The 21,698-nt window shown below is 39.4% G+C and overlaps 3 protein-coding genes across 13 annotated transcripts in view; 2 read left to right on the top strand and 1 right to left on the bottom strand.

Annotated features, from left to right (window-relative positions):
- The window catches only part of LOC135106487 (nuclear pore complex protein DDB_G0274915-like), a 65,197-nt gene extending 62,217 nt beyond the window's left edge, over positions 1-2,980 (top strand). For all 4 annotated transcript variants that reach the window (XM_064015533.1, XM_064015532.1, XM_064015535.1 and 1 more), the window contains exon 4: positions 798-2,980. In XM_064015533.1, coding sequence (XP_063871603.1) covers positions 798-2,156 — 1,359 coding nt within the window. In that variant the 3' untranslated portion in view covers positions 2,157-2,980. The remainder of the gene's footprint in view (positions 1-797) is intronic.
- A 1,164-nt stretch (positions 2,981-4,144) lies between these two features.
- LOC135106486 (KIF-binding protein-like) lies at positions 4,145-21,501 on the top strand. Of its 8 annotated transcripts, XM_064015531.1 has the most exons (13): positions 4,224-4,460; positions 4,658-4,722; positions 5,146-5,237; positions 7,735-8,494; positions 8,693-8,844; positions 12,296-12,394; positions 13,292-13,454; positions 13,704-13,930; positions 14,162-14,240; positions 14,411-14,592; positions 15,021-15,171; positions 15,267-15,409; positions 16,278-21,501. In XM_064015531.1, the coding sequence occupies exons 4-12, from the start codon at positions 7,772-7,774 to the stop codon at positions 15,393-15,395; spliced, it is 1,905 nt and encodes a 634-aa protein (XP_063871601.1). In that variant the 5' UTR covers positions 4,224-4,460; positions 4,658-4,722; positions 5,146-5,237; positions 7,735-7,771; the 3' UTR covers positions 15,396-15,409; positions 16,278-21,501. The 8 variants fall into 8 exon arrangements, with proteins under 8 accessions (XP_063871600.1, XP_063871598.1, XP_063871595.1 ...); XM_064015525.1 differs by lacking the exon at positions 4,224-4,460 and adding an exon at positions 4,175-4,217 and having other exon boundaries at positions 15,267-21,501; XM_064015526.1 differs by having other exon boundaries at positions 5,152-5,237; positions 15,267-21,501.
- The window catches only part of LOC135106485 (uncharacterized), a 15,826-nt gene continuing 12,649 nt past the window's right edge, over positions 18,522-21,698 (bottom strand). Inside the window, exon 12 of the mRNA XM_064015523.1 lies at positions 18,522-20,755. Within this exon, the coding sequence (XP_063871593.1) occupies positions 20,554-20,755 (202 nt within the window). The 3' untranslated portion in view covers positions 18,522-20,553. The remainder of the gene's footprint in view (positions 20,756-21,698) is intronic.

Raw genomic sequence — 21,698 nt, 5'->3', positions numbered from 1 at the left:
TCACAAACTTTGAGAGAGAAGTGAAGTGAGTGTTTGCCTTGTGTCTCCTGTCCTTTCATGTAGTCATGAAGTGCAAATCATCAAGTAGAAAAGCATGCAATTAATTCATGAACAGCTAATATTCAATGACATCAGTATGATGTAATGACCCAGTTGTGTCTGCCAAAATACATCAAGATTTTAAGTGCCCTGATTTCTTAGGCAAAAGAGCAATTTTTTTACACAGCTTAAACAAGTCTTTATTGAAATGAGTAGCATCTTATATTTTGCTGTTTTGAGAAAGGTATATTGTTCATACATGCCTGCCTCTACTTGTCAGTGATTTGCACCACACCTGTAGCTGCTTCATCCTGCTGACAGTAGTGTAGAGTGACCGTAACCTTCAACACCACTTAACAATGTGATTCCCTTGTATCTTGTGTGTGCATGCTAGCTGTTTTGTTGTATATGTTTCGTATGTGGGTCTTTGAAGTGTGTGTGTATATATATATATATATATATATATATATATATATATATATATATATATATATATATATATATATATATATATATATATATATATATATATATATATATATATATATATATATATATTAATGATTTATCAATTGATTTATTTCTATGTAAAATCAAAATGTGAAATAATGAAGATATACTACATTTAAAATTTTGAATAAAAAAATATATAGCACTTAATATTTTGCTACTTGGTTTCAGCCAACCATAGTTAAAGGATTTCCATGGTCTGTTTAGCTTTATGTGAAGTGTTGCTATAATGTGTGTCACCCTGGCAGGTCCAGCTTCCCACACCAGGTCGCCTCCCACACATCGTAAGGGGAAGCAGTGCAGCTCCAGTGCCTTCCAGCCCAGTGGAGCAGGTTCCCCTTGAGGCCAGCACACACGCCACCCCAGCCACACAGACTGATGCTGAATCGTTCACCAGCGTCACCAACATCACCAGCAGCAAGTACAGCATTACCACCAATGAAGACTTCAACATCAATATCGCCATCAACAGCAACAACACAGGATCAGCCTTCACCAGTGGGACATCTCAGCGCTCCATCAGCACCTCCTGCCTCTCCAAGAGCAGCTGCTACATTTCCAGCACCACCCCTGAACCCAATATAACAAAGACATTTGGAGGAAGCCTTGGTAGTTTCTCTCAGCAAGATGGGACTCGATTTACTCGCACTCGGGTGTCCATCCCTCCCTCTGCAAGGAATAGGGACCGCAGCGCCCGCCCAGAGTCCTTCAGGCTGTCTTCAGACATGGCAAGTCACACACGAGTGCTCCTGAAGGCCAGGTCATTTGGTGGTGCCTCCTTGAGAGAGTCCATAACCAATAAATATAAAAAAGGAAGGGACTATTCAAGGTCATCTTTGAGGGAGGACCATTTAAGGAATCACCATCACAGTTCAGTGAGTAAAGTAGAATTTCAGCAGACAGGGTTTGCCACTGCATCTGGAGAACCCTCTGTCACTGTCACTAATCCCAGCAGCCAGTGCAGCAAGACTGAGGTGGTACATGAAAGCAGTAACTCAATTAAAGAACAACTAGAAGGTGCAAATTTTCATCAGAAGCAGACAACATCGATTAAGGAGACCAGCATTGTTATCATCAACACTGTAACAAGGCAGGAAGAGGTTTGCCATGAATCCAGCCAGGGACATGAGGCCTATGAGGACACAGCCTTCAATGATCAGGAATCCAGAGACCCTGTTAGCAATCAGTGGTCAGAACCTCCCAGGAAACCTTACAGTAGAGCCTCATCTTTGTCTTCCTCTTTAGCTGTAGCTGAAAATGAGTTGCTTCCTAAGTACAAGACCAGTGTCATGATCACAGACTCTGGATCAGATAGGGATTTTTTGGACTGCTCCCGAGCACAGATGGTGCGAGCTCGGTCCTTCACTGGGCTCATGACACCCCGTGGAACTACATCATCAAGTCCTTCTCCCACAAGAGAAATACTGGAAGGTAGTGGAGGCACTGCATTTCTCAAAATCCCACTTGGGGAGAACTGTGAGCGGCTGCAGCAGGTGACGCCCATGATTCGCAGAGCCAGAACCTCCCGGGATGGGAAAACACTGCGTTTCTCAAGTGATCTGGGGTTTGGTGCTCGACCAAAGTCCAAGCGAGAAGTGTTTGTGTGATGGCAGATACCTTCCACTCCAACAATCTCTTTTCAGTTTTCACATTCTGTTCTTCATCTTAGTTTCTTGGTTATGCCAGCTCTCGTATATGATGTTGAGTTAACACAAATGCAATACTTTGAACACACATCAAACAGACATGCCCCACAAGACCCTGTGCTCGGCTCCCCTTGTTGAGTGAGCCATGCTGCCATGTGTCCTGAGAGTGGCGGGTGAGACTGTCCCATTGCCTCGACCTGGATAAAGGAGAATATTTATCTACGGCTGTATGGGATCAGAGGCTTGGTCAGTTCTCCACCCAGTACTGTCCTTTATAGCCTTCAGAGTGCCCTATTACGTACTTACTTTTCCCCACAAAATATTTTATCTTATTTTGTAAAGGATGCTTTATTAACCTTAACTGCTGTGACCATAACTACTCTAGTGACAGATCTCACAGACACAACTTTTTTTAAGTGTTACTGTGTTTGCCGAAAAAACTCTGTGAAGGGCAACAGGTGTTTCAGCAGCACCCTTGTGTCGCCCTTCCCTAGTGATATTCATTGCCTTAAGCTGCACATACTCATTCTTCTGTGTATATAACCCTCGTATATAAATACATGTTATATTCCTCTCAGCCCTAGCCAGCAGTGATGAGGCATTCTCTGTGCCTCAGTGATGTAGGCTGCTTGGTAACCTACTGTACATAAAACAAGCTTTAGTGTGGAAATCCTCCTAGCTTAAGAACAGTGAAAACTCTTTTGTACATAAAGTCCTGTAATCATAGTATGGTAATGTTTAAGGTTGTATATTGAGAATAATAAACAACAGATTACTGAGTGTGACTCTTTCCTCTTTTATTTATATGTATGTATGATATATGTATCCCAATAAAATCATGTGCTAATTTAGACCAATACATAAAAAAATCTAGATATATTTGGACATTATTGGTGAGATGCATACACACATGGACTCAACATACCAACCTGTTAATTGTGTGTCCTTACAGTCATGGTATTTAGTATACACTGCCTATTTCAAAGTATTTTATTTCATCACTACAGTTTTTTCTGTCATATTCTTTATGAAAAAAATCTTATTGCCTGTTCTAACTTAAAAGTCCATTAGGATGGTTGAAGACACGAGTTTCTCTGCTGCCCTTAGATGTTTATGTAATTTATGTATTGCACATTAAGCCTGTGGATGGCCTGTTTCTGTTTAGGTACTTGTAGAATGTTGCTGCATACTGTGGTAGGCAGGATATGGCGTAATACTGTACTACATGGTGGTGCTTAGTTAGAAAAATATTGCAATCACATTCCTTTCACACTAAAAGTGATACAAAGGGATGAAGTAAGAGGACTGGGAAACCCTTCCTCTGTATTTTTATTTTAACATGGGGACAAGGAAAGTCTACAACTTCCCTTCAAGAAGGATATCAGCCTGGTATTTAGATACAGACAGAAAGTTCTTGGACTGGATTTAGCCTTATCTTTCAAAAGCTTGATTCAAGATTCAAGCCAAATGTCCACATTTAATGTCTTTACTTGTAAGAATATGTATACAATTTAGTGAACAAAAAAAGACCAGTTGAGGTATTGTACAAAACTTGTGAGAGAGGAAACCCTGGGACATTTGTAGAATGTATTGCTGGTTAAGTGGTGAGCATTCAGCTCCATGAAGAGGCATGTCAGCCCATGCAGAGTGCCCCAACCATCGGGTACACATACATGAAATATAGTTCCAGTAAGAAGAAGAGAGAGAGTAATAGTTGTACTTTACCAGTGAGCTTTTGTCCTTCACCACAGGTTCAAGATGGATACTATAGTGTACTGATGACCAACTACTGTACTCCATAATTACGTTCACCATACACAACTTAACAGGTCTTAGGCTTCTCACTTTCATCCCTGCATGGTAAGTACATACGTGATGGATAAATAAGCTGGGGAAGAGGCGGGAGCAGGAAGGTGTTGGTCGTGGTTGAGTTTGGCGCATATACTGCAGTTTGTATTTGGCGCCGCAGGTCCTGCCACCTGCTGGGCGACTGCAGGTAAACAAACTGGCGTGTGGGCGAGGGTGAGTACCAAGCCGCTCTCCTCCTTTATTTTCCGGTGTGCCAGGGCGTGTGGGATCTCTTGACCGGGAATATTGATATAGGTGGGCTTTGCGTATCTGTGAGTCGTGGAAGTGTGGAGTTAAAGGTGCCAGGAGGAGCGTGACAGGTGCAGCAGCTCGCCGTCTCACCTGGGCACCGCGCCTCACCTGTCAGGGCACCACGCCTCCCCGCCCCCTGTGTGAGGGAGGCAGGCAGTTCAGGAGGTGGGTGGGTAGTGAAAGGAAGGTATGAGCCCTCAGGATCAGGGAGTAGGCTAATAAAGCACTTGATTAGAAACAAGCATTACATTTTCATTATTACGTATGTGCAGTTACTTGAAAATGATAACACAAATTTTGCTTGAATATGATCTGTGGTAAGAAATATTGATGTCCTAACTGCCCTCTATCAACACTTTCAGTTTCTTCATCTCCATAACTAGCACAGTATCGTGGAACTACTTTGAGGCCCCAGGTGTTCCTTTGCGTAAGTTGCATAGGAGTTTGTTTATGTACATTGGTGCTATATGTCAGGGTGAGTGTTACCAAATGCCAGATTTAATGAAAGTTTCACTTTCTAAGAAGAAGAGTAATTGCTTTTATCTTGATTAATGCCATAATACTGGCTGTTTTCAAATTTGGACATGGTATCTAAGAAAATCTTAATATCTGGTATTTATGGAGGATTATCTGATGTGTTTGGGTGTTCTGTGTGTGGAAATGATATGCACCAGAGTAAACAAGCAGACAGGTTTGAGTGCACCGTAGCTTATGAGTGTTGTAGATGGTACCATCTAGTTACTGTCAGGGATGGATGTAAATACTGTGCAACTTAGAAGGTTTAACCTGAAATGACAAGAAGTTTTAGTAATGAACTTTCATGAAAATATATTCATATTATATTTTCAAGTTTCAGTGAGAGCCTTCTGCATGTGGGCCACAGAGAAGTAACAGCTAACACAACACCGCCACAGGAATAAGTGCAGACCAAATATATTTGAGGTACCTCACCCTTAGTGGGCACAGCAGAGCACTGCTTTAGGTTAAAGTTTGTTCACTTACTTAAGTCAGTGAGGGAAGCACGGTGTCAGGGTGTACCGGCAGGGTGGTGCCGCTGCCACCCTGGCTGTCGGGGAGGCAAGAAGACTAGGCCTGGGTAGTTGCTTTTATCCCACTAAGCAGCTGAGTCATGAATAGCCAGTGACTGATGATTATCTTCTATTTAAGATCACTTCCATTGGCATTGAAACGGAATTGAGGACCATTATTCGCCTGTCCATATTTGGATATTGCTTTATTGAGAAAAAAGTAAGAATTCATACAGTACTAAAGAAGTCTGTGCGGGCAGGCACGAGGCACCACAACACAGTGACGGGCTGTGACTCACTGGTCTTGGATGTTCCTGTTTTCCATTAGGCATTAAATAGCCTAGATTCCCTCTTGGTTCAGATTTTGAATATATAACCTTGATAAACAGCTTCTTTTGTGTGTGTGTGTGTGTGTGTGTGTGTGTGTGTGTGTGTGTGTGTGTGTGTGTGTGTGTGTGTGTGTGTGTGTGTGTGTGTGTGTGTGTGTGTGTGTGTGTGTGTGTGTGTGTGTAGTTAAACACCAATTATTTTTTCTGGATAGATGAAAACTTAAAGTTGAGAAATTGTCATATAAGTTTTAGATTCAGTGTATAAACAATATTGTTTGCAATTTCCTAAGTGGCTCTTGAGCTTTTTACCTCAAGATAGATATTTTGGGATAATGTCACTTGGAACAAAATTCTGTCTGAATATTGAATTCTTGAAAATCTCTCACTAAGTTTTCAGTCGTCTTCAGTGTACACTGCACGTCACTTCTTACCATCACGCTGGACACTTGTAAGACACAGGTGCCAGATATCCGTTGCTCTCCTACATCATTCAAAGTCATTCAAATTCTTAAATGTTACACGATTTGGATGTAGTAATCTGTGTGTGTTTAATACAGCTGTGGCCCTTACAAATGTAGACTGGTGAATGGAAATCTATATGCTTTGTTGATGAATATTCATCAAATGTTCAAAATGATACCTGGAAATGATTGTGCCAGAAAGTCTATACATCTGAATAGGGACTGGGTTGAACTGTTGGATGGTTGTGAATGTGTTCAGTATTGTGTTTCCTTTTGGCATTTTGATGCCTTATTATCCTGATGGAGATTTGGTATCCTCTGCTTCTTATCCTCTAAGCTTTGGCATTCACACAGTAGGGATAAAGGCAGCCAGGGAGAGGATGTGAAAAATTTTTTTATGCTTCAGCTTGACCTCATAAACTCATTCATATCTCCTGAGCTTGTTTTAGTACAGATTCACTTTCAGCTTAGCAATTGGCTTTTCTTTTCTGTAACACTGTTAAGAAACATCCACACATAAATTGAATACACAGCAATAGTGTTTGCGCAACATTACTATTATTATTATCAGCAAAGACCAATCTCATTGTGTTTAAATTCACTGAATATAAAAGAAAATATCGAAGGAAATTATGGGCCATAATGTAATTAAATTATAATTCTGTACTCTTTGATTCAAGGGTTTTCTTTAAAATAACACTTTTGCTTTCAAGCCTTTGAATAATGCCTTGGTTATGCTCTTTCATTGTGAGCTTGCTTCCACTTTCTTGTGAGTCTTGGCAATGAGGGAACAAGTAGCTCAGCTGAGCCACCAGACATCACAGGTGAGGCTGAGGTAGTTCACATCTTCCTCCCCTCCTCATAATGTGAGTGTCCTTTGTGGAAAGTAATATTGTTTGCCCTTTGAGAACACCAGTGTAAATAGTGCTAAAGCAATTCACAGGAGAAGAATGGAATTGGTTTACTCTTGTTGGCTAAAAGAGGATTGCTGAGGATCAATTTGGCATGGCCACACCCTTGAGGCAGTTGTTGAAGGGAACAGGGCATTACAGAACTTAGTGTAACTATGATAATTTTATGAAGTAGCTCTCATCAAATGCCATTTCTTATTGGCTACCTAAACCTCTGCAGTGACATGTGGTGGAAGAGTTAGAGCTTTTTGGCTCCTCATTGCAAATTCATTGAATTCATGTTTTGTATTCTATGATATATTATACTTTTTTTCTAATGTCTCTTTATGTATGATGCTTGACATCTTACCTAACATTCAGATGGACAAAATGAATGATTTTTTTTTTTTCCATAGCTTTGCAAAATTTTTTTTTATCTTGTCACTGTATGAAGGAAGCACCTCAAGCTGTCTCTCCACCAACACTGTCACTCCTCCAGCAAGAAGTGTGGTGTGCCCTGCATTATGAAGCATGGAGATCTTAGCCTCTTCACTAACCTGACTGTTTTACTCTTTTCTTAATGTTTATCCTTTACATTTAAAAAGAATATCTTGCTTTTTTGTGACCTAAATATAAAAGATGAAGTTTCATGATTTTAAAGATACTTCTCACATTTTCATTGACCTTCAGCCAAGCAGGGCATCCAAACAACACATCCCTCCTGATTTCAGATTGCCGCTGTGTGAAGCGTGTTTCAGGTTTCGTCAGATGGCTTCTGTGGAGGACCAGTATCAGAAGGCGTGGCAGCTGTGTCAGGAGGAAAGCCAGAATGATCCTGACAGTGAACCCTACAAGTCCAAATATGCTGCTCGTGAAATATTTGAGGAGCTAAAATCTCGTCTCAGTAAACAGCTGGATGAGGATGATGTGGATGATGAGAGTAGCAGCTTTTCTGAGGAGGGTGTGGATGGTGTGGGCCTCACCCGTGCCCGCATGGCTGCTGTCATGTACCATCTTGGGGTCATTGCCGTGGAGACCGAGGAATTCTCAACAGGGGAGGAATACCTGAACAATTCACTCATTATTGTTGGAGATGAGGATGGCATCAGTGCAGGAGTGTCCTCAGCTGAAGTTGAAGAAGCACAGGTAGTGACAGCAGCAATCTTAGGTGATTCTGACAGCCTCCTCTCTAACAGCAGCAAGACAGCCTCCATCAGCCCCATTGCCATTTCTCCCACAACCATTGCTCTCACCATAAGCTGCCACAATCAGCTAGGTATCTTGTGGTCCAACCGTGGCCTTTATTCCACTGCCAGGCATCACCTTGATCGTGCTGATGCCCTCTACATTGAGTACCAGCAGAAGAGCTCCAAGCTGCCACGCTCCATACACAGCCTCTTCTCTACGTGCAGCGAGAAGGGGGCAGAGGACAAAAGTGGGGTTCCTGCTCTTGAAAAACTTCACACCCTCACCTACTACTACTTGGCTCAGGTGTGTGTTTGCTCTTAGTTTTCATCATTCATGCTTTCCAGTCATCCTCTTTCGTGCATCCAATTTCAGTTTGGTGTTAGTGATCGTATTTTTCACCATTTTAAATACCAGTACTTAATTTCTTTACTTGTGTCATATAATTGTGAAGCATTAGTGCAGCACAGGCCATATGGAGGTTATGATGTAGATCACCCTCAGGTATATGGGCACCTTGGAGCACCAGACAGGTCGGCCTGGTACTGCCACTCCACACTGCAGCGTCAGCTGGCCAGCAAGGACTATGATCCTCTTGAGTGGTCCATCAATGCTGCCACTTTGTCTCAGTTCTACCAGGGAAAGGAAAAATTCAGGTGATTAAGCTTTGTTTATTATAAGGGATATATGTAGTCTCCTGGTCACTAATTCCCTAGCTGCCACTGGCCAGATATCACTATTAATCCAAAGAGGACCTTCCCACTCATTCTTATTCATTTTTCATATACCTATACCAGAATTAGATTAACTTGGTACCCTGGGTGTTGGCTGTACCTCTCCATGCTGTTGCCACCTCAACCCCAGAGTAACCTGACCTGACAATGGCCAGCAGGGTGCAGCCTGGGTTATTCACATGTCAAGGACTCTGGGGTGGCAGCGATGCATGACCTAAGCACATTGCCAAGTGTACTGGAAGATATACAGTGTTGTTGTGCCTTCATCAAATCGAAAGCCATTAAAATAACATGCAGTTGTATATAACAACTTAAAATTTTGGAATAATTAAGGCTAAGGATGATAGTATGAGTGAGAGAGAGAGGTGTTCATATGCCTGTCAGTTGTGAACATGACACCAATGTGGGACTGGAACAGCCAGCACCCTGAGTACCAGGTTAGTCTGATTCCACTATAGTTGCCTTTTGTGACATGGATGAATGTGGAAACTTTCCATATCTTGTCCAAGTTAATTTACATTGTCATAATACACTGTGATGTCCAAGATAAACAGCTGACATAAAAGGCAATTGGAAGGGACAGAGCAAGAGGACCGGAAACCCGTACTGTGTATTCTTATTCACACAATGAAGTGTGATGAGCCCTCTTGTCTCGCCAGACTTTCTCTGAGAGGGGTCTCAGTCCAGAGTGTGGATTGATAGATATGGTTTTCATCCCTTGCCCTGGAACTGCCTGTTTGTTTGTTTGTTCATTTGTTTTTTTCTTTCAAGAGAGGAATATCATTGCATCTCTGAAATTAGATCAACATCTATTCTAGAACTCTTATTCTTTTTGGGTTCTTTTTGGGAATGGAAAAATAGCATGTTTTTTGTATACCCAGATGTCACATATCACCTGTCTTGTATAGTATGAACTTGAGTTCCTACGTTAGGTTCAAGTTAAAAAGAAAAGTTTTATTTAGAATTTAAAGAACTACTGCACAATCCTAATCACTGCTCGGCAGTAATGATCAAGAATTACTGTACCACCTTCTACCCCCTCTATGTTAATGTGCCATCAGATTCAAATTAGCTCTGCCATTCTTTTCTGTGATTTCATTGAGTGTTCATCAGTGTTCTGGGACTCCTATCTTGTTTTCTTATGTTCTGTACATTCTGCTGGATTGTGATGGACACTTCTACTGCCAGGCACTAAGGGATTCTGTGGCAGCCACAAGTGTGGGAGGCAGATATGTACAGCCCTCCTTGGTCTTCATAGCCATTGTGTTAAATGTTGAGGTGTGCTTGAAGTAAACAAGAGGTGTGTGGATTGGTGGGAGAATTTGGTTCTCAGAGCTTAAAAACATCAGTTATAATTGGGAGCTAATGTTAGCAAAGGGAGGAAGCATTGTAAATATAGGAAATAACTCTTCAGTGCTCTCATTCATTCCAAGGGCGTGTTGGTGGAAAGTACTCTGTCTGAAGGTTTGGGTGATTTCATTCTCACTGATCCTGGGCTGCCAGCCTTACTGTTAGTCTCATGTTCTACTGTAAATAGACAAGTAAATGCATAATTATTGTCTTCTGATACGAATTTGTCATCTGTTTGCTAGCTTTTTGGTTGTCTGGTGATTTGGGCCATTTTTGTAATGTGGAGGTAAGTGAAGAGGTAGATAGCAATCTTCATGAACCTCACCATACTTTGTTTTTAGTACCTTCATTGCTTGGTGGTATCATGTCCCTTGCTTCCACTTCCCCCATTCAGGTGATCACTTGAGTGTGGCAGAGAGATGGTTGGCAAGTGAATTATACGTGGATTTCTTATACCCTCCCTCACACCAGAGATACACTATTGTGTGATGGTGCAGAGCAGTGCTGAAGCAGCTCTAGGTTAAGTGTTGGCAGCACACAAGCATGTGCACATGGAGCATGGGGATATGTTCCCTCCTGCTGTGAAGGCAACAAAACTTGGGAGTGTTACAGAGAACCAAAGGAATGTCAGAGGAAGGTGTAGCGACTGCAGGTTGATGATCAAGGGGGATGATGGCTCCTAAATGTCATAGATAACCATGCTTTGCTCCCTTCAGCCCTGAAACGCACAAGCGACCCTGGCCTTATAGCAACACCGGCCTGCCATCAGTCAGTTCCATGGCAATCAGGTGACTTGTTATTTTATTAGTGTCTAACTTGTCTGAGTTTTAACCAAGAATTAGACACTTATGAACCCAATTCCACGTGAGTTCAGGATCAGGAGTCTTACAGAGGAGTGCTTGTTATGTCTTGCAGAAGCACTGCATTTTATAGAACAATATAGCACTCCACACCTAGATACCTCATCATCTTTCTTAAGATTGGATTGAAGCTATTGACAAGAAATGCACTGACATTTCAACTGATTGAGACAATCCTGCAGTCCCACATGTAGCACGTTAATTTCTTTCTTTCTTAATTCACATTAAACCCTGCTTAAGTTGGATTAATTGGGGGAAATGCCAGTCTGATATATCTGAAAATCTAGTTATTGGGGAAAAACTAGATGTAGCTTAAAAAGCCATTGTGAAAACTAGCAATCACAACAGGAGTCATGCAGGAACACCAGTTATGTGTGACCCAGCAGGACAGTGACTGTACAGAGAGTGTTTCCAGTGCACATACTGTTGTAAATACCAAGTGGTTATGTATTATGCACTGTATAGGGGGAAAATAATATTCCGTATTTAAATAATGTATTTGATATTTAAATATGTATTCATCTTTTCTGGTGTGCATCTTGAAACACTTTTTTCTTAAGCACTGGCAGCATTGACTGCATCACAGCGTGCCCCACACTTGTCTCTTTCAGCAGCACCATGCACCTTACTGCAGTTGCCTCTGTTCATCTAATTGCTATAAAACTAAACAGTTTCAGTCAGTGGTTATTTTCCCCTATTCCTTCATCTGGATAACTGAGGATAACACAAGATGAGCTGCTTTACAGTAGAATAGTACATTTGTATCTGATGTCTACCCAAGTGTCCAATTTCCCCCATATATCACAGAGAACAATCAGAGATATCAGGTGTCTATCTGAGCGCACGAGTTTCCAGCTTCCATCACGTATCTTGGTTGACAATCTGAGATATCCGACACTTACCTGAAGGTACAAAAGTGTCACTTATCGGAAATCTGAGATATTTGGCTCCAACATAGGAGGGTTTTTATTATTATTATTATTATTATTATTATTATTATTATTATTATTATTATTATTATTATTATTTATTTATTTTTTTAGGATTCTTGCTCCATGATTATAGAGATATTGTAATTTATTTATTTATTTTTTTTTTTTATTTATTTATTTTTTTTTATTCTTGATTGCAAATCTTCAGTTCTTTTCCTCTGTGGATGACAGAGTGGCCCGTCACTTGCTGGCCTCGGCATCCAAGGTGTTGGCAGGCCACGAGGCTGAGATGAACACAGCAGAGGCAGAGTCAGAGGATGCTGCACACAAGTGAGTGGATCATGTCTTGAAGGAGCTTGATTGATATAGCATTGAGTCCTTTCATGCAGTTATTTCTTCTGTGTGAAGCTTCCAGTTTAAGACAATCATGCCACATTATCCATGAAGATTGCATTGACAATTAGTATAATATTTGTTTGTCTATATAGTTTGTATGTCATCAGAATCAAGAAGGCCAGCCTCACATGAGCGTTTTTTTCATGCATGGTTCAGAAATGGATGAAGTTCAGTGAGACCCTTCACACACTGACTTTGTCACAATGATTTACCATCTGTCGGCACTGCTAACCCTTGCAGCACCAGGCAGTTTAGAATACTATAGAAGTCTATGGAACCCTCCAGGAGGCTGGATTTTTCCCAATTATTATTATTATCATGTACACTGTATTAGCAGTACATCATGAATATAATTATGTTTTACAGAATATCATGGCAAGTCATCTCCATCAGCTTTCAGATCAGAATATAATGTGTAGAATGCTCCTTGAAGGAACCTAGAGCTATTTATTGAGTGGATCCACCATTCTTTTTTATTACCATGTTTATTATATACTCAGAGATCACTCTCTTCTTTATGTCCTCCATCTCGAACAAACAATGACAAACTGAGAAGTATTCTGTGCACTGCTGCAGACAAACAGTGTGGGAAAAACTGCTTGTGTGAAGACATGCTTATTAGACACCCACCTGCACGATCATATTACTGCACGGGAAAAAAACGCTTGTGTGAAGCTGGCTTTAAGGATACTAAGGGTGTGTTTGGAGAAAGATGTCTTGAAATTTTTCTATTCTAGTTTTTTTACAAAAATGTTTGGCGGGAATGCGATCCCGGAGTCAAGACTAAGTTATGTACATGTCAGCTGTACTCAGAGTGCTCTTGCTTCACAGGCAGGAAAAGTACAATCAGTGCAAAGCTGATGTGGCAAGGTGTTGGGGGCGATATTGTCTAGTGCTGCTGCAAGTGTCCTGTGACAGAGTGCTGCCAGATGACTCAACACAGCAGGCAGCAAGTCAGGACCAGCAGGGAGAGGATGACTCACTAGATACACAAGTAAGAATTTTTTTTTTGTATCCATTTGTAGTGAGTAAATGTTATGATTACAGATTATCATTGTAATGATTTTAACATTCAAACTGCCCTTAGGAAAAAATTGAGTTGGTGCATTATGGGACAACAAAATATCCTTAATAGGGCCCTTGTAACTGTAGAACCAGTCCTGAGACAATATGTGTGGAGAAATTAAAATTATGAATAAAACTATTTATGTATTTCATTTGTGTAATTCCTTCCCATCAACAGCTTGAGTTCCTTCAGCTGGAAGTTAGTGACCTGGAATCTGAGGTGTCAGGAACTACTGTGCAAGAATTTGATGAGGCTCGGCAGCTATTCCTGGCAGGGCTGAGGTGGCTGACTGAAGCCCGCCAGCACTACACCCTGGAGGACCATGCCAGCGACCACGTCAGCATCACTCAGGAGATGAGCCACTTGTATAAAGCTCTTGCCTTTTTTGAGCCTTCAGAAGATCGGTAATCATTTAGTGCAATTAATATTTATATATTTCTACTGTGGTAATTAATTTGAAATTAGTCAAGTAAAACATGCTACTTTTTAGTTCACAGAATTAAGATCAAAATAAGAAATATTCTTGTCAGTTTTATGTAAGACATCTAATGTTGCCTTTTTCCCTCAGTGAAATGTGCATATATATAATATATGATTCAAAATCACTTCACTTATGATCATTATCTGTGACACAGGCGATGTAAGATGCACAAACGCAGGGTGGACTTGTTGACTGTACTCATCAAAGAACTGAACCCACAGTACTACCTTCATGTGAGTATTAACTGTGGCTAGAAGTGTTGTTCAAAGATGATTATAACAAATGTGTGAAACAAGTAATAGTTTCTTCCTTTGATTCTTTTATCAGTTCCATATGTTTAGTTATGATAATGAATTAATAATGTGCTCCTTCTGTACTGTGAATGTGACTGAAAACATTACAGGTGTGTCGTCAAATTTATTATGAATTGGCGGAGACATATTCTGCCATGATGGACAACAAGTTGGCACTGTTAGAGGGTGAGCAGTCCCGACCCACCTCCCAGCAGACCAAGAAGATCAACACACTTGCCACCTCCAGCATACAACATTTCCTTCACTACCTTGATTCCCTGAAGGACAAAACGTAAGTTGTGCATTTTATAAAATTTTGCATAAAATTGATAATTGGTTTGTTTTATAGTTGTAACTTGAATATAGAAATCTTTAAGACCGAATTTGTAGACCTTATGGTATGTTTCTTGGTATTGACCTACAGATCCAGAAATTTGTAGAGACTAGATATAGAGCAGGTGCTAAAAAAAAGGGCATTTGTCTTAGGAGTGGAATTCATTAGCTTAAGCAATTTCTCATCTTCATTACATAACTGGAAAAATAACCAATGTAGAGTTGGAAGATGGAGATACTTAACTATTCTTAATACTTTGAGATGTGTCCTTGCTATGTTGGAATTTTTTCCCCCTAAGATGTATAATCAATTCAGTCACAAGCTGTCAGTTTTGACTTGTACCCTTTTAATCAAACCTAACCTAACCTTACCATATTTTCATAAAGGACTGGAGAGCAGCCCACAACATACCCGGAGGACGCTCTGCGCCCTGCCTTAGTAGCCTGGTTCCACTTGGGGTGCCTCTGGTCCAAGCTTATCACCTCTGAACCTGTCACCAAGATGCAGAATGTAATACAGTCTCTTCAGAATTATAAGGTAAACCATTTCTTCATCATTTGATTGTATTCTACTTTTTATGCTTTTCAATATGTGTTGAGTTTGTCATAACACTGTCTATCTCTCCTTTTTAGAGAATAGTGGAATACTGTGACCGACACCCGGAATCCCAGTCCGTGATGGCGCAGGAGTTGGCTCTAAGTAGGGAAATGGTGCAGCTTCTGCCCCTGAAGGTGGAGCAGTACAGGGCTATGATTCACTGAGCAAGTAGCCTTGGGTGAGTAGCATTAACACACACACACACCAGTGGGGTAGCCATCCCACAGGCACCAAAAGTGAGCAGGAACTTAATTTTTTAAGATATATTTTTATTTGCTGCACTGTAAGAATATTTTGCTGCAGTTGTAAGTGTCAGAGGAAGCTGTATATAGTTGTGCATAGTTTATTTAATATCATATTTAAATGTCTTTAAGAACTTATTATTATGGAACCATGTTCATTGTATTTGCACAATTATAATGAAATACAGATAATAGATGACCACTTCAAGAGCAGTCAAGTTAAGGTGGAATGGTTTTAACTTATCAGCCACAGCTAAAGAGCTTACCTATATATTAGGTAATAGACAGCTGACTTGGAACTTTTCATTAATTATTTACTGTAAGTACATATCTTCTGTTTATCACCCTGGTGTTGGTAACTTCTGGCTGTGGTCTTTGTAATAACTAAGGAGAAGTTATTAATAGTTGGAAAAAATAGTTTTGCTGATAAATTTTACCTTCTTAACTACACTTTCCACTTTTCTGTTTTTGAATACTGAATTATGATATGCAAATACAATGTTAGTGTTTCTCATACTGTGATACTGAAGGTTATTTTCATTTGATCTCAGCTGCACTTTGTACAAACATAGGGCTAGTTGAAAATAATTAATTATATCTAAAGTTTGTTCAGCATACAAGAGTTAACATCATGAACTACGTTTATCAAAGGAGACATGAGGTTATTTAGTTCAGAATTTTAACTTTGCTTTATATTAAAGAAAATATGAAGCAATTAATGTCAGTCCATACAAAATTCCATGAAACTTTTTTATTCAATTGTTTCATCACTTATCATGGAACTGGTTTATATTTCATCATCAGGCACTGACTGATAACTGCCATCAGCCTTTCAGGGGTAAGTGTGATGTGCTCCTGAGAAACTCATTTCAATCACTAGTACTGGTCACTTGCAAGTAATAAGTCAAGTAATTACTGAACATTTTGCTCCTATGTTTTCAAATTGTTAGATTCAGATATAAAGAATATTTGTAAATTTTTATAACTAATTCCTGTTCCAACAGCTCTGTTGTCTTAGTACAAATTCAGAGGCAATATCAAAATTATGTTGTTCATGAAAACAGATCTGTAGCTCTTTATTATTTGTAATTTATTTATACACATTTTCAAGATATCTTGATGGCTTTATTCATGCACTATAAAAGAATTCCTGCTGAGTGAAACAAAAAATAATCTACCATTCATTCATTTATGACAAGTGAAAAAAAAAATGAAACTGGTTTCACTAAATAAAATTAGTTCTTTCAAGTTGAAAACTGTACAAGTTTCAAGTATGTCATAAAATTGTTGGAAACAGGAATGGCTTGAGTCACATTACTTTCTACCTATCATTTTGTTCGACAGTCATGTTACAGAGGTAGATCTTTTGACTGACAGTTATCTTTCTAGGTAATGATAAAAACAGATTTTCAGTATTATAAGGTGAATTCACCTTAAAAAATCTTATGACTGAGAAAACTTGATCATAAATACTGTAGCTGGTATTTGTTTTATGTGTTGCTTTAAAACTTTATTAATAAATGTCACCCAGGAATTAGTTTGTAGTTTTTTGTTATATGGAGTAAATTTTTATTTTATACTTTCAGTTCTCAGGTATCTATGTGCAGTGTTTTAGATAAAAAAATCATAATTTCTCTACTGGCAATAGTTATTTGCTGTATTTGCATCATTGTATGTGCTAAATGACAGTTATGAGTATCCAGTAGCTGGGTATCAGTGTTCCTAGAAATGCAAATGGGTGAGGAATATATGAGCATTAATTCATTTATGAAATATGCAGTAAAACCCTGGTATGGCAGACAAGCACATCTACTTTGTATTTTAGTGTCCACCCAACTTGAAATACTGTCCCATACTATCCCACATGGGAAATCAAGGTGTTGTCATGTTGAGTGGAGATAATGAGGTTCTCTAGAGAGATTCTCATTTGACTACTTCACCTTGTGTTGGCAAAGAAAAATCATCCAGAATTTCTCTCAGGAGTCTCATAAAAACACTAAGAAACTGAATCTTCAACTGGATGCTACTGGCAGTAGGACTGATATATTATATTAGATGATCACCAAGGCCCAAGTTAACTTGATCAGCCTACCAGTACACAAGCAACCATAGTCCCAAACCTTTTGATGACTGTTTTCCATTGTACTTATTCATGCAGGTAAATATTGTCATATTAGGTGCAGTACACTTGCAGATGTAAGTGAAGTGAAGTATTTCAATCTGTCTGCCATAAGTTTACTACAATAGGGTTTTGCTGCCTTCCTTCATTTACTTACTGTGCTATTGGTTTGTTAGAGTATGAGCTGATAACTGTAAATTTCCATTAGATGTTGGATATTTTGTATGCTAATAGGTTGTTGTTCCTCTTAGCAGGAGCTTTATGATTTTTCATAATTTGCCAGAGTAAATGACTGACTAGGTTCAGTTGAATCTGCCCAGGGCATATCCTTCAAGGTTATGATGCTTTACTGTATCAAGTCCTCACTCACATCCTGCAATATTAGATTGTGCTTATATCTCATCTGTTTCTATTGATATAGTTGCAGGTGATCACACTTCTCTGCACTCTTAAAATTGAAGGCCTCTCTGCCTCTTAAAATTGAAGTAATTTGCAGCCAATTCTTCAAGTATGGGTATGTGGTGATTATTGATTTAAAACAAAATCACTTAGGTGACTGACTGTCAAACATTTGTAGACATATCACATTGGCTAACCCCTTTCTGTCACCAAATTCAGTCTACTGTGGGTACTTGTGACATTTTCCCTTAATCTCTCTCTCTCTCTCTCTACTACAATGAACAGTACATCTTTATATATATATATATATATATATATATATATATATATATATATATATATATATATATATATATATATATATATATATATATATATATATATAATCTAATGTTGCATATTGTTGGCTTTTGGCTATTCAGTGTAATTGTGTCAGTTATTATTTGTAATCTATTAGCAGATTTTACACATTGCAAAAATAATTCAAGTTGCTATTGCAGTGTCTGAAGCCATGGATTTAAAAGAGTGAATAATTAATTCATTTTATTCAAAATAAGAACAATGTGAGCATGAAGACAGGACTGTAACACAGGGCACTCAATTTGTACAATTTGGTAAATTCACCTTTGGTATGCAGCAGCTGATCTCCAAAGTACACATTTTGACAGTAAATGCAGCTACTGTCCATTTCAGACCCTATGAGGCATGATTTCTTGCAGCAAGAATCTTAAAAAAAATATTGGATTAATATGACATTTTGGCATAGCTTGTTTGCCAGTGCATTGCCAAGTGTTTCATTAAGATGATTTTAAGATGAAGCTCACAAGAGCCAAGGAGATATTTGGATACAGGAAGGTCTCACATAGAGTGTTTATGACATTCATACATGAGTCACTCTATTACCTCTCCCCTAACTCCAGTCTTCCCCTTCCTCCAAACTCCATATCCCCTTTACATGTCACAACTACATCTACTTGACTCTTGCCAGTTTTGCCTTAGAAGCTTGAGAGTGACCTCCCTAGTGAAACACTTGGCAATGCATGGTAGTGCCATAAACTAGGTGTCAAACAAGCTGTGCCAAAATTTCACTGATTCAACTGTTTGTTTGGAAGATATTGAAAAGCCTCAAAGTGTCTGTAATGGATAGTACCTAGCTATATAATGCAAGGGATAAAAAAGGTGAGGCTATGGTAACTGATTGCTGTTGGGCTGAGAGAGAGAGAGAGAGAGAGAGAGAGAGAGAGAGAGAGAGAGAGAGAGAGAGAGAGAGAGAGAGAGAGACTGGTTTATACAAAACCACCCATTTAGGATTCTGCTGATAGGCATTGTACTTTCTGGGATAACTTGGGTGACAGTTTCAGTACATGTATGTATGCAAAGACTTTATTGTTTTTCTTACTGAACACACATTTTCCTTATGCAGTTACAGGTGGCTTTTGTGGTTTTGCTGGCTTAGAATGGCCTCTACCAGTTGCAGCCACACATGTGATAAACCCAGACAATTTTGGTTTGAAGGAGGCAGGCCATGAAATCAAGAAAAATGATAGTTGGTGTAAGTTAACAATGCAGTGGTAAGCTGATTGTGCCTGTGACTAGTTCTGCTGTCTCCTGGGAAACTTCCTTTACTCGTCTTGCCGTCACACGTAGGACAGGCTCCACAATGTTTTTAACACAGTCTGTGCTCTCAGAAAAGTCTTCCAAAGCTTTTCCAAGGCATAGCTGACCACTATTTTCCGGAGGGTGTAATACATTAGCACCAGCCTGTCAGCTTCCCTACACCTACCAACTCTTTCCTTGATTTTGTGGTCCATCTACTCCAGAGCAATATCTGGGCTATCACATCTGTGTGGCTTAGATTAGCAGGCTCTAGAATAACAAGCTATTGAAGGCACAAAACCTTAACTACATTAAAAAAAAAAAAAATTGTGTGTAAGCAAGAAAAAAAAAACAGTTTAGGGGTCTAAGCAGATGCCTGGGAACCTTAAGGTGATGGTACTAATTGCTTTACCTGAAACTCATCTCACATATCACCCTAAAAAATCCAGCTAAAAAATCCAGGGAACCAGTCTTCACCAAATATTTTGACGAGTACTGTGCAGTGAGTGTCTTTGAGCTGTGAGGGAATGGGCAAAGGGAAGGGATAATTACTTGTCTTGTTAGTTGTAGCAGTACAATGAGATATGGTAGACATACTTGTACTGTAGGGCTTGTGGGCAGGGGGTCATAACATAAGAGAGAACTCTCTCTCTCTCTCTCTCTCTCTCTCTCTCAGCAGCCCACAACACAAATGTACAAGTATGTTATGATAGGGTTACCCACATTGTAGTTTACCCACTACTAATAATAAGACAACTACAGTAATCTCAAAAGTAGCTAACAATTTTCTCCTTCCCCCTCTCTGCTCACTGACAGCTCAAAGACCCTTACAAAATGTGGCAGATAGTACATGGAAAAGTGTTCTGCTCACCACAACTATACAAACACAGTTTATCAATAAAAATACTGAAAAATCTATGCCCTACTACAGAAAAGAACTAAAAATATGGAAGTTGCCTTTCCTGATCAGTTATTATATAATTGCTCCAGCTGTTCCTTCAAGCTCAACTTCAGCATACCCACATGTTTACGTGAGTGTGGTGTCATTGGGGCAAGAGATGGCCGCTCACAGTCACCCACCAGAATAGTGAAGGGGGAGGTGTCTCCTTGGTAAGGTTCTGCAAACTCCTCCTCTTTGATACTGGATTCTTGGAATGTCCTTGTTAACCTGTAAAACACACTTGTTAACTGTTTGATAATGAATGGCTAAATCTGTTCCATATTGTATATAACTATACCATAAAATTAAATAATCAGCACAATTACTTTGTTCAGTTACTCAATGTAGTGTTCCACATACACTATCAAGTTAGTGGAAGATGACATCCCCTGTATACCACCAATCAACACTTCCCAGGATATATTTTATGCATATATGACTGCTATTAGAAGGAATCTGACTCTTAAGATGAAGGACCTGAACATTACACTATGGAACTGTGACATGTAGGTATCTTGTACATTCTGTAATCCAACAATGGATCACAAATGGTTAACCTGACTGCTATCAGTATCAAATGCATCAAATCTAATGAACTGATGAAACTGTCAAATTGGACATATGAAGGGTGTGGGACAGCCAAGACAAAGCATCTACAACACACACACACACACACACACACACACACACACACACACACACACACACACACACACACACACACACACACACACACACACATATGCGTGTTAAAGTAAATTATCATACATTGGTGGCCTCAAATTATTTAGGTACAGACATATTTATATGTGGTTATTTATTAGCTACTGACAACTTAAATTAATAACTATGGCCAGAGAATGCTACAACTTTAATGTAATATACCATTCCATTTATGTTGATCAGTACTTGTCCTGTTGCAATATTTTTGTTTTAATGTAAACCTTGAACATGAATAAAACCTTACATAAAAATCTGATTTATATAGCACCTAATTTAAATGGGATTACACAAGAAGCAAGACTATACAAAATATGTATTATTATAATACTAAGCAGATGGGACCATGGATACTGGAGAAACTGATACCTGTGCTGTCCCCTGAAGAAGAGTGCTGATGTGGATGTCACCTTACCTGTACTATTCTATATACAGTATATCAAATGGTACT

This window comes from Scylla paramamosain, chromosome 13 (genome assembly GCF_035594125.1).
Source record: "Scylla paramamosain isolate STU-SP2022 chromosome 13, ASM3559412v1, whole genome shotgun sequence".
In the NCBI taxonomy this organism is placed as follows: Eukaryota; Metazoa; Arthropoda; class Malacostraca; order Decapoda; family Portunidae; genus Scylla; species Scylla paramamosain.
This window is presented reverse-complemented; position numbering and strand designations above follow the sequence as displayed.